This window comes from Crinia signifera, chromosome 12 (assembly GCF_055691185.1).
Source record: "Crinia signifera chromosome 12, ASM5569118v1, whole genome shotgun sequence".
NCBI lineage: Eukaryota > Metazoa > Chordata > Amphibia > Anura > Myobatrachidae > Crinia > Crinia signifera.
The window spans coordinates 81,922,294-81,935,476 of NC_139228.1; the positions used below are offsets into that span (position 1 = coordinate 81,922,294).

General features: G+C 45.3%; 1 protein-coding gene across 1 annotated transcript in view; it reads right to left on the reverse strand.

Moving 5' to 3' along the window:
• Nucleotides 1-13,183, reverse strand: part of AKAP6 (A-kinase anchoring protein 6) — a 203,886-nt gene that overhangs the window by 14,044 nt on the left and 176,659 nt on the right. The window contains exons 10-12 of the mRNA XM_083167534.1: nt 7,919-8,065; nt 5,065-5,280; nt 647-859 (exon numbers count right to left, since the gene is read on the reverse strand). Coding sequence (XP_083023660.1) covers nt 647-859; nt 5,065-5,280; nt 7,919-8,065 — 576 coding nt within the window. The remainder of the gene's footprint in view (nt 1-646; nt 860-5,064; nt 5,281-7,918; nt 8,066-13,183) is intronic.

Sequence of the window (13,183 nt, forward strand, 5' to 3'; positions counted from 1 at the left end):
AAAATACCGACATATAGATTGTACAGGTGAAACAGTCAACATGACTTTCCGTCGACAGGTTGCGAGGTCGAGATGGTTTTTTTCACTGTTTTTTTTTTACCCGAATGTCAACACAGTTAACATGGACACAGTTGGAAGTGAACCGCAGCCCCTCGCATTTGGGAACTATTTTATTCTCCCACCACGCCCTAGTGGATGGTAGGGCATAAAATACCGCCTGTCGGCACATGTCGGGTCAAAAAACAGTGAAATAACCCCATGTCGACCTTGCGACCTGTAGACGGAAAGTCGTGTTGACTGTTTCACCTGTACATTCTATATGTCGGTATTTTGACCTTGTCTGTAATTTTGTCCTTGTCGGTATTATGACCCTGTCGGGATTTTGACTGCATTCCCTTCATACAGTATGTGACTGGAACACCAACATCTGATTTCATACATAGACCAGCGTGTTGTTAGGCCTAATATATAGTAACGTGTATACACAGGTGGGGATGGGAGGAGCACTGTTAGACCATTACCCAGGAACCATATGACCCTACCACTGGCTTATAACTGAAAGATGCTCCTTCCTATCCAATGTCTCTTACACACTCTATCACTGTGAAGAACACGCTACAAACCATTAACATTGTATCAAATTCACCTGCTCTTCGCCCAGCTCCCTCTGCAGCCGCCTCTGCCATTGTGTACTCTGCAGCACTATGGCTTCCCATCTCCTCTCCAAATTGACACTCAGGAGCTGCAGGTTGGGGGGCTCATGGTGTGGCGACTGGTCCTGGACACTTAGGAGATGTTGGCACAAACGCAGGACGGATCTCACCCCAGGCCTACGCAGCCTGAGCTCAGAGCAGAGACACTGCAGGGGGAAGACAGAGAACTGTTAGATGAATGACCTGGCACGCAGCGATGCTCTAACACTGTCAATGGCCTGCTATATCCATAAAACGGCAATAAATACACAAGGATTAAATCGTCACTCACGCTGAGCAGGAAATAGAATACGGGAGCCCTGGGTGAGCCAAGAAACAATAAGCTGGCATAGATGCCAAAGGAATATTTGGCGCAAAGTCCAACCAATCGTGTGCAGTTATTACTTGATCAAACTAGATTTTAATTCTATCCCTTAATAAGATGATGTTCTGCAGGTTTCTCGGCCTCGAGATGCACAAATGAGAATTTCCTTCAGTACTGGCATGGAGAATGTAAAACCATGGCAGCGAACAGGTTAAGCGTCAGCGTGGAGAGACCGAAGAGCGGCCATCAAAATGATTCGTCTCACACAGACACCAAGTCTGATAAATAGAGCGATTAAAAGGCCACTGAGAGCCATCTCTCTCTGCCAATTATCACCATGTATCATCCTTGGTCCAACGAGGGAGGCAGAAATATGGCCTTTTAAATGGCACTATTAAAGTGTTCGCTGATAATGAAGCACATGGCAGGGCCCTAATCACAGCCCACAGGGGAGAGGGACCCAAATCAGCGAGCACATCAGACTGGTAACCAGGCGAGAGGATGGAAGGGGGGGGGGGGGGGGGCAGGAATCCGACAGGAGAGCAGGGAACGTACAGCGCATGACACTACTGTATACTGTCAGTGTCTGCTAGTGGGCTAGTACATTCAGTCCCTGGACTCGATCCTATTTTCCATTGTTAACCTTCAGCACAATAAAATCCATCATTTCATATCCTCTAGGCTTTATAAATTGTTAAATAAAAGTATTTAAAATGCAAAAAAAAAAAACACTGCAATTAAATTCAGCCATGATGGGGATTGTAGTGAGTCGATGTCAGCAAAGACAAGTCGCACGTGATGTGATTAGATGTTCCGGCTCAGTAGAAGCTCCTGGAAAATGTTTGCAAATATCAGCTATAGAGCGGAGCTTAAGGTGGTCCTGGAGAGGTGGGGGAACTCACTTCCCTCTGCCACCTAATTACCCCCCCCCCCCCATTAGGCAGCGCCAGTGGTAGGGCTTTTGTCACCCCATGCAGACTAGAATGATTTTCTGTGAGAAATACTGTGCAGGGCCAAGGTGGAGGTTGAAATGTTCCACCTCACCATTAGAGGTGGTGGAACTCCGTTCTGGCTGGTCCCCATCCCACCCACTCCTCTCTTCTCTTGGGGGTTCCGCTGCTTATGTTCCCTACACTGCTAGGAAATGGCCTTGAAAGGTGGTAGGATCCCCCCCTTTTACCTAGCAGCAGAAGTCTCTTACACAAGCCCAATACTCGTTGTGTAGAGCTGCAGAGGGTTCTACTCTGTCTGCAGATTGTTGGCAAAACAACACTGATACATTTCAGGGCTTGTTAGTCTCTTCAGGGAGTCGGGGAGATTGCTGCATTGTCAGGAGTCTCCCTGATACGTATGGTCAAAACTCTAATCCAAATTACAATGTAAAAGTAAAGCTGTCCCTCATTTGTGGGCTACAGGCGAAAGCAGCCAGTATCTACCCTGCATGCAAATAAAATAAATTTACGTGCAACCCTTGCATTGTAACATGGTTTAACCATACCTCGCAACTGTCCCGTTTATATCATGACAGTCCCGTTTATTGGGGGTTTTTTTTATCTAAAAAAACAAGATGAGCCCTCCACTACTATATAGATTCATCTGGTATCAGGTCCTTGGGTCGACACCTAAGAATGTCAACATACCCCAGGTCGACAATGATAGAAGTCGACACAAGCTAAAATGTGACGTGTATGGTCAACACAGTTTTTCTTGATTTATTTTTTTCTTTGAAAAACCGACTTGGTTCATACTTTACCATCCAAGTGGGGATAGAGTTAGATTATAATAGTGTGCCAGAAGCACGGTGAGCGCAGCGAGCCATAAGAGGGGATGCGTGGTGTCCATGTTGACAAATGTTGACACAGACAACAGAAAAAAAAACATGAAAAGCATGTCGACTTTATGAATGTCGACACTGTACATGTTGACCATCTTTCACTGTCGACCTAGGGTATGTTGATCCATTCTTAGGAATCCACCTAGACATTGTCTATCATCTATACCAGAACCGCTTTATTTCAGGGCTCAGCCGGTTTAAAGGCAGCAGAGACCAAAGAGAGGAATTGTATTGTGTAGCTGCATTTATTTATCTATATACCTGTAATTATTTATGCTCGCTTTTGTGAATTTGCAGTGTATTATTGCACAGGATAAAACTTGGATTTTTCAAGTTGCAGCATTGATTCTATTCGACAAATGTACATCGCTGTTACATTAGGTTCTTATATCTATTTATTCTGAATCAAAGGAAGACAAAACAAAATGCTCAGTGCGACCGACAGTTACCAATATTAATCGTAAAGGTACAATAAAAAATCATTCCGCATCCCCAAAATTGTGGTTGAATACATCCCGTGGATCAATCACCTCCTATAAAGCTATTGAAAAGTCCAGGGAAATGATTTGTTCCATCAAGTAAACTTAACTGGCTAATTTTAAATCAAATAAATCTAAACTCAGAGGGTGATTTCTGTGATAAATGGCATGGTGTCCCTTTGCATCACTTATACACAGCGGAATTGCTGAATAAGAGGAGTGCATTGCGTATGCTTAGATGCTATAGAGTGGTGCTGGCAGGGTGCTCAGCTAGTATTGGGCTCAATGGCCCCCTGACCCCAGCACCAAGGCTTTATTACTAATTATAGTGAGAATATTGATCTCCTATCGTGCCTGTCATCATCACTTACCCTGACACTTGTGCTGGTAGGGGAACAACATTAGGCCGGAGAGCCAAATAAAGAGACAGACAAAAATGGATTTCCAACAAACAGTTTTTAGCGTTTGTGGATTTTGTTTCTTGCGTACACTGGTTATTTATTTTAACCTTTAAAATTCTGACCTTTCAGTTTTGTTACTTAGTTATTCATTTTTTTTGTTTGTATGCTTTACTTTATATTTTACAATTAATTATACATTATCCAGTACAGCAGTGATTCCCAAATGGTGTATCTAGGCACCCAGGGCAGGCTTTCCTACCCTCCCGGAATTGCCGGGAGACTCCCGAAAATCGGGTCCCCCTCCCGGCCCCCCGGGAAGGTCGGCAATCCTCCCGCTTTTGCCTGGCAGCCCCCCCACCCCCTTTCTTACCGCGCTAATTACCGTTTTTTTTCACGGGTCCGTGGCAAGGGGCGAGACTAAAATGACGGGAATCGCGTCATTTCGCATCATGTTAGCCCGTCCCCTACTCGCGGACCAGCGAATCACAGCATTTGCCTTGATATGTACGTTATGTATAGTATGTTTAAATAAAGGTAGTGTGGCATCTATGGTCCTGCTAGGAGGGGGATCTCAGCGACAGAAGCAATATTGATGGCTTTCAATTAACTGATTCAGACTTGCATGGTAGGAGAGGTGCCCCTTGGGAGCAGGAGCCCAGCAGCAAATGACTCCATTGCCTTCCAGTGCTCCGCCTCTGGATGGTGCCATGATTCAGTAAACTTTGGAAATTCGCTGCAGTATAGTATTCTTATTTACTGTAGTATATACCTATGCAGTTTCTGACTGAACCACTCTATGATTCCAAAAAAACGCCATGTCTGTGTCGCTACTACTGTTTCCTTTCTGTGTAGTCATAGGCCTAACCTGTCGGTAACAATTGGGAATGTTTTCAGTGGTTCTCTTGGCACTCTAACCAAGGAATAGACTGCTCTGTGCAGTTCCTCCAATCAGAAGGAACTGCACAGATTTACATGCAGCATGGCTGCCATCTTTCCTGCTATACTATACTAATACCGTTCTTTGTACCTCCTCTTTCTCCTGTCATTGATATAGGGAGAGGATCTGGTACAATGCAAGTAGGTTGAGTATACAAGAACATTGGTGCACCACTGTGATATTTGGTGGTGATACAGCAATAGTGAAGTTATGCCGGCAAAACCAGGAATAAAGTTTGGTGTCTTAGTGGTAGAAAAAAGCAAAACATAGCTACTGTAATACATAGGACTGGAAATATACAATGGGGTTTATAGAGGTAAATACACGTTACTGTTTTGTATCATGTTGAGATACACTGAGAGCTGTATTCACAATAACATTAGCAGTTACTGGTACCTGGAACTGGTGTCGCTCTCTCAGGAGTCTGTCCTCCTCTCCACCATTCTCCTCATTACCAACCCGCAAGCTGGAGTTATATAGGGCCAGCTCAGTATCCCGCAGCCAGGATTTGAGTTCCTTTACGCGCTGTTCTAGCTGCTGCACGAGACTGCCACTTCCAGGAGAGAGCACCGCACGGGGTGTTGAACATGAGAGCGCTTCAGAAAGAGACCTCTGTGGATGAGAGTCAGGCAGTATTAGTAGCATGCAAAATATACCCATTTTTGTTGTCTTTTAGTATTCCTTGGCAGCACAGCGGGCAGAGTGGGCAGCACTATAGCCACTATGCTGCCTTGGCATTGTGAGGTCAATTGCTGAGCAATGCCAAATCTGTGTGGTGTTTATATGTGCTCCTGTGTTTGTGTGACGTCCTCCCATGTGCTCTGGTTTCCTCCAACAGATTAGCAGTAGGTTACCCTCCTTAGCGTGTATTTGGTGGCATGTATGTGTGGATGGTAAGATCGCTGTGGCAGGGGTAGATGTAAATAAATACTCTCTAGAAAGCATTGTGTAATAGGTGTGCACTATATCAACTTAGCTTCCAATTCCCTAAAACTCCTGTGTTTTCCCTGCCCCTCCCAGAAAACACCCTTAACCCCTTGAGTGGTGGGTTTTGCTGGGGCAGGACAAACCTACTAGGGCAGGTTTGTCCTCTCCCAGCAAAACCCCTCATCTCCGCTCCGCCGTTCACAACAGGTGGCAGGCTTGGGCAATTTGGAGGAGGCACACAAACTCCCGAGACGTCCACCCCCCCCCCCCCCCCCCGAGCCGTGCCAAACATCCCCAAGCCTGTCGGCTGCTCACTGCAACTAATGGCGGCGGGAGAGCCCCGGCGTATGATTGCCGGAGTGGAGAGGTGAGGGGGAGCAATGGAAGGGGAGAGGAGAGCGGCCACTGTGTGTGTGTGTGTGTGTGTGTGGGGGGGTGCTCAGACAGGTGATGCTCTAGTAGTGCACAGCTTCAGGCACCACTGGCGCACACCTTCATATTGGTGGTTTGCCCGGAATCGGGACAGCCCGCTGCGCAGTTGCGTGTTATGATCCATATGCTTGCCCAGTCTATCGATAATCGCCCGGCCTGCAATCTCACAGCTGTGCAATCAGGTCGGAATAACCTCCATTATCTTTCTCAATATTGTCCTACTATTCTATCATTCACCATAAGCCTTTCTTCCATATCGCTCATTTCACACCTATCTCATTCACTGTATTGTTCTATTTCCTCATGTTCTAGCACAGGAAGAATCCAGAAATCAGTTCACACTTCCCCAGAGAAGGACAACGCTGCAGTGCTACACAATATGCTATGTTGTTTTATCAATAACGACGGACAGAAAGGAGACGGAAATAACATCTAACGGCATAAAATATGCGATTAAAAACATTGGGGAACATTAGGAAACCTGTTATCTGTAAAACAGTTGCAAGGTGGCAGAAATATCCAGACATCTGTAATTCAGTATTATTATCTAGATCCCTGTTCCAGTACGTACTGGAATCTCTAGGGATGAGACTGATGATAAATCTGTCACAGACATTACCAGCAAGTACGACCCTTTTTCAGGACGCAAACTTGATAAGCAAATATATTTTGTCTTGCTTATTTTCTAAATGGGTAACAGTAACCAAATAGGGATTGCCATCATTGCCTTTGCCATCGATGGCAAAATTGCAACTGACCATCGATAGTGTATTTCTATTCAATGGATGACCATCGATGTTTTTACATATTGATGGCCATCCATTCTGTTTGATTGATTGGCCTGAGGGCCAATTAAAATACGGGGGTGGGGCTTTGCGTGTGTTAGGGGCGGAGCTAAGCTCTGTGTCCCAGCTACTTAGTGAAAAAGAAAACTATTCGTTTAAGCTTGACATCGATGGTGGGAAACCATCTGGTTCTCCCCCCATCAATGGCAAAACTATTCGACATCGGTCATAATCCATCAATGATTTAATCATCGATGGTCGATGGCCATCCCTAAACCTACACGAGGTATATTATATATGGGTTATTGTATTTTACTCTGAATTAAGGACGACTTATATCACTTTTCCACTGACTTAATAATCCCGGGTTTTTGCACGTGAATGAGCACACCGGCCCGGGAGTTTTGTCAGTGGAAATGGTGACCAGGTAAATATTCTTACCCAGGAATCAAGCAGGGTTTTTAGAGGGTCAGTTAAACCTGGGTAACAAGCCGTGGAAAAGGCTCTTACCCAGGTTTTCAGCCCGGGCAGGGGAGACATTGCACAGGTGCCACCTGCTGCCCACGCACCCGCCGCTGAAAGCCTGCCCGCCCTGTCGGTGCCCACCCACACATCGCTCACCAGAAAATTTCTGACAACCGATTTAAATTGCTGTGTGTGTGTGTGTGTGTAGACCACACAGCGATTTAATTGCGTGGACCTGCCGGTCTGGTTCCGGCGGCGAATAATAACCTTTTAATAACACACAGGTTATTAATCGTTCGGGGCCAGTGTTCAAAATGGAGAACACTGACCAGACACCTCGCTCAGCAGACAGCCGCTGCAGTGCTGTGTGCGGAGAGAGACCGAGTGTTCTGGGCGAAGTAGCTTCGCTCAGAGCGCTTGTTGGCCCGTGTGTAGGGTCTATAACTGTCTCTGTACAGGTTACATCTGCCCCACCTGCATTGGTTCAAATGATTCTTGCCTGGTAGGTCACATGATCAGCCCACCAGCCTGGAGCTCAGAATATGTGCATGTTATGTTGTATACTGTAGATCTGGATAAATGCAGCAAACCACTGTCAGATCCTCAGTCTGGCGCAGTTACTGGAAAGCGCATGAACGCACCTTCAACAGCTCCCATTTCTCTCGAATCAACTCTTCCTTGTCAAGGATACCAGCGGGCAACGTAGCACCTTCATTCCTGAGGGTCACCAGCTGGCATAGTAAACAGCGCATCCTGTCCTCTCGTAGCGACATCTCCACACTGCACCTCTGCAATATAAGGGGACATATACATGTGGCAGCAGGAAGTCTTAAATCAGTGCATTATAATAAGTCATATATTGTACAACCAGGGCAGCTGAGAGGTATGTCGGGCCTCGGTAAAATTTGGGGGGTGTGGCCCACAATTAGGCCACACATCCCAGCATGCCCTGCATCAGTTTTACTATTTTGCCATGCTAAAACTGATGCAGGGCAAGCTGGGATGTGTAGTCCAACAACAGCTGATAAAGCTTTATCCTTTGATAAAGCTGTTTGACACGGGGAAACGCGTCAGTGGTCTCTTCGCCACTGATATATTCCTGGTTTTTTTTTATCTACTTCCAATTTAAAACCTTTTGGACTGATCCGAACCAGCCCTGGTTGTTCTACCCTTCATCCACCCAGCACAGGAGTCTTGTCTATCAAGTCCCAACAACGCCAGCTATCCTCCTTTGGTGGACTGGACCCCTTCTGCATCAGCAAAAACACCGGGCCAGGAGGCAAACATCAGTGCGGGACTGTGCAATTACCAAGGTGGACGGTAACTAATAACCATCTTAATTTATCTGGAAAATCTTAAAGGGCAGAATAGGAACGGGCAGTACTACATCTGTATACCAGGAATCATGCATATTGTTTTATATTAATCTAGTGCACTAGCATTTTTTCCAAGAAACGACAATTCTTATGTTTATGTATATTTTATTAATTTATAATGCGCATTAATTGGTCACACCTATGTTTAATAAATTGTTTTTAATTTGTAAAATCAGTCCAATTGGGTTTTTAGACTTATTAACACCAAAACTAAGCGCTGCTATCCATCTTTGTTAGCCTTCAGGGCCTGACAACCCCTTTGAGTAGCTGCTAGTGAGGCAAACCGTGCTAAGCGCCACCACCACCCCCTAGGGGGCGTTTTTTATTCTTTTACTAGTGCTCAAAGCACTGCCTCCTCCATTATTGTGAACAGGAAACGGGTCCCTTGACCCGATTAATCCGTTCACAGTGCACAGCAACCCGGCAATGAACTGGTAAGAACCCTGCTTTTTTACCGGTTTGTAATGCCGTAAAGAGGTATTCATTTATAACTTTACAGCTATTACACACACAACGATTTGACCGGATAGCAAAACGCCGGACAAACTTTGTCCGGCTTTTTGCCTGACAATTGTCCCTTTCACATGCACTGGCTCCGTAAGCTGGTGCAATGTAAATTTGGGGGTGGGAATTACAATGACGTAAGGTTGGGGGCAGGGGAGAGCTAAAACCTCATACCAAAGAACCAGCGTGTGTGAAAGGCCCCCATCTCCCTCTGCATACACTGGAACGATAGGACTTTCCAGTGGACAGTGGCTGTGCCATGACCGGCCTGTGTGAAAGGACATACATTATTAGCTGTCCTCTGTGACTTACTTGTCCGGCACGGCGTTTGGCCATGCAGAGTTTTGCCGCCCGGCCTGTGCCGGAGCGTGTGAATTCGCCCTAAGGGTCTGCCCTTTAGTGTTGCTTTATACCTCCCTCGCTATGTTTCTCTATCCTTACTAATTCATCCATTTGCAAGCCCATCATATTCACTGCTGCCACTCTGTAGATGCCAATATGCCAACAGACAACATAAAACAATCCCCCATGGAATGGCAGAGTGCCAGAATATGATGGTCATACACAAATAAATCATATCTGCTGCAACCAGAGCAATCTGCACTTCATGTACTGCACACCACGACAAAATGCTCCCAAATTGTTCTAAAGCAATCGAATCTAGATCCTGGATCAGACATGCCTGCGTACAAAAGTGTACATGGAATGTTTGGCCGAGGGGTGGGGGTGACTCCCTCATTCTTCTACCCCATCCAAAGAAAAAACATCCACACAATAACCTCAAAGGAGGGTGAAAAAGAAGTTCATCGTTGCTATAGAGACTCATTTTTGGAAAGGATAAGGCAGAGTATAGTGAGGGGTGGCACTGGGGGAGGGATGAGGGTTTTTTTTTTTTTTTAATCCCCCATTCCTAAATTCACACAGACATTTCAAACACTTACAATCTATGTAGGGGTCTTGTGTAGTTTAGCAGGTGTTAAAGTGTCCTGTAATGGAATTGTAGGCCGTACCACTACCCTCATCACTGAAACATTACAATGATATCGATGGATATTTAACCCTTTCCTTCCAAATGAAAAGCCTAAAAAAGACATAAACAGATCTGCGTTCGGCTCCTAAAATACTTTTAAGGTTAAAGGAACTATTTGAAGATTCTTTAATTGGGAAGCAATAGCTCGGAACTCTGACACGTCACAATGGGCGAGATTCAACAAACACAAAATGCCGTAAAAACCCTGTTTTCTGGGTTTTTACCCCATTTTCATATGCAGCAAAGCCCCACTGCCGGGGCTTCACTGCGGGGGTTACGCCAGTTCTAGATGGCGTAACCCCATGGAAGCCTATGGGCTTCCCTTCGTGTCCCCCGCCGCCCTGCGCGCCCCCCCGCCGATCCGTGCCGCATCCCCCTCACCTGTGTCCGGGCAGCCTCCTGCTGTGCTGCCCAGACCAGTGATCTCCTCCTGCCTGCACCGCATCTGGGTGCAGGGAGGAGGAAGTGGAGCCCTCTCACATCCGGCTGAGGGTTCAGGGAGGGAGAGGGGACCCGCTGTACATCGCCGGCCATCACCTTTACGTTAATAATCGCATATGTTACCGAATATGCGACTATTAACAATGTGCGTGCCGGCGATGTGCTGCGGGGGTTATTAGAGAATCCCGCCCAATATGTCGGTAATACACTAGGAATATTACTTCAATATACATATTCCTGTAACTATTATCTGTTATACAGACAAATGAACTTAAGACCAAGTGATAAATTGCAGAGAGATAAAGTACAAACCATTCCGCTCCTGTAATTTATCAAACACAGCCCATAACATGGCAACTAGGAACTGATTGGTTCGTAATTGGGGCCCGATTCATCCCGGGTGGCTGGGCTGTGAGTTTTAGAGCTGGGCTGTGGTTTTTCAGTATATTCTACCCCGCTGTTGTCTACCCCCATCCCTGTCCGCGGCTGTGAAACCGTTCGCAGTCATGCACACAGGGGGGAAAAAACCTATTGCAATCACTCACCATCGATTTGATCAAAAGTTTTTCTCCCCTCGTAAAATGTTTTTTTCCCCCCTGTTTGCAGCCACCAGGACTAGACTGAAGAGGCGGATTGACAGAATGGGCCCGACTTTAAAAGTGAATTGTCGCGATCATGGCCTGAATCTTTTTAATCCACGCCCGTTTACGTGAACACGACCCCTATTTACTGATCGGCAGGCGGGACATTGAATCCCGCCTGGCGATATGCGGTCCAGCAAATGAAAAAGGGCCAGGGTCAAGTCTGTGGGGGCGCATCGACAGTTGTAACCGGGGATTGAATACCCCCCTTACTCTGTGTTGCGATGGCCATGGGGAGAAGGAGGCCACTTATAATGTCAGTTGCCCTTCCTTCCAACGACCGGGAATTTTTTTTGCAATTCAAACAGTCTGGTTTAAATGTTTAAATGAATTGTCTTTTTTTTTATTTTTATCCAGAAATGGTCTACATTGAATGTTGAACGATGTTAATATTCCTTTTGTAAAGTGGCTCACCATTGGATCGGCTCCTAGCGCTAGGGCTGTTAAGCCTGAATAGACGTTGGACTTGAAAGGGTTAACGGACGCATCCAATAGTCATAAATAGTATCCAATGTTACAACTACTTGCACTTCAGTTAGTCGGAACACTTTATTTAAAAACATTTTTTTAACTGTTGGTAACTTGTATCAGTAAAATAATGGTAAGAGCACAATTATGATTTTCTGGACGTAGCTTGAGAGCGCAGCAATTGTTCCCAGCTTTTTGTGTCCATAGAAATGAGAACACTCCAATATCATTTCTCGGTGCTTGTAGAACTTCTCTCTACAGGATCAAGCTGAGAGAGAAATGCATCGTTTTGAAATGATGCCATTAATTCCCTTTGCACCCAATGGCACAGCAGCTCTCAGATGTTACAACGCAATCCAAATATTGTAACAATGTTCACAGCTGTACAGTTTATCTATACAATAAATGGACATAAAGTGCTTTAATTCTGTAGTGTGATATTCATGGCGTCCAACAATATGGCGTACACAACTGCTACATGAAAACGTTCAGGAACCAGGTGGAAAGTGAACATGAACTTGCAGATATTGAGCCTAATTCAGACCTGATAGCTGCTCAGACGATTATCGATGAATTGCACATGGTTATGGTCCGCAATGAGCGTGCGCGACGCCTGCTAGTGAAGGAATCCTGATACTTTTTTTCCTTTGCTGGTTCACAAAGTGATTGACAGGAAGTAGACATTTGGGGGTGATAACTGGCCATTTAATGGGAGTTAATGTGTGCCCAAGCATTTTAGGGGAGGGTGTGTGATGTCAGCATCAGGCCGGATATTCATGTATTCATTGCAGTCGCTGAGGACGGCCCTGGCTACTCCTAGTTTGCTATGACTGGTGCCCAGTGGAAAAATCATTCGATGACGCACGGCTTGCGATGGGATTTGGACACTTCGCTGCAAAATCTTCGCTACTGGTACACATCAATATGCAAGCCGTGATTTCCATATAGCGGGCGTAGTCTACTTGATCGATGGTTGCTGCTAATTCGCTCAGCAGCAATCAGGTCTGAATAACCCCATTATACGGATGTACAGTATTTAACACAGTGTTTTTATTACTATTAGTTACTTATCTAGTGCCAGAATAATCTGTTGTGCTTTGCTCCATTGGGTCAGTAACTGATGTGATAGTATATAAATAAGTGGTAAAAAATAAATAAATACATGTGTACAGATTTAGAGATACCTAGGACATACTTCCACGAATCATTTTGTCATTTATAATATGGTTTGGGAAATATATATGATCACAATTATTGTGTCCGAAATGTTCTACTGAGGAGTCAGACAAATTCTCGAAATTAAGTTTTTCCTCCTTTTTCCTAGAAAGGAATTACTGTAAGCCTATGCCACCGTGGGATCTAGTCCCATGCAATGATATCCTGGAGCTGTAATTTGCTACATAGTTCTCTGATCATTGTATTCAATTGCAGCTCAAAAAAGTATCA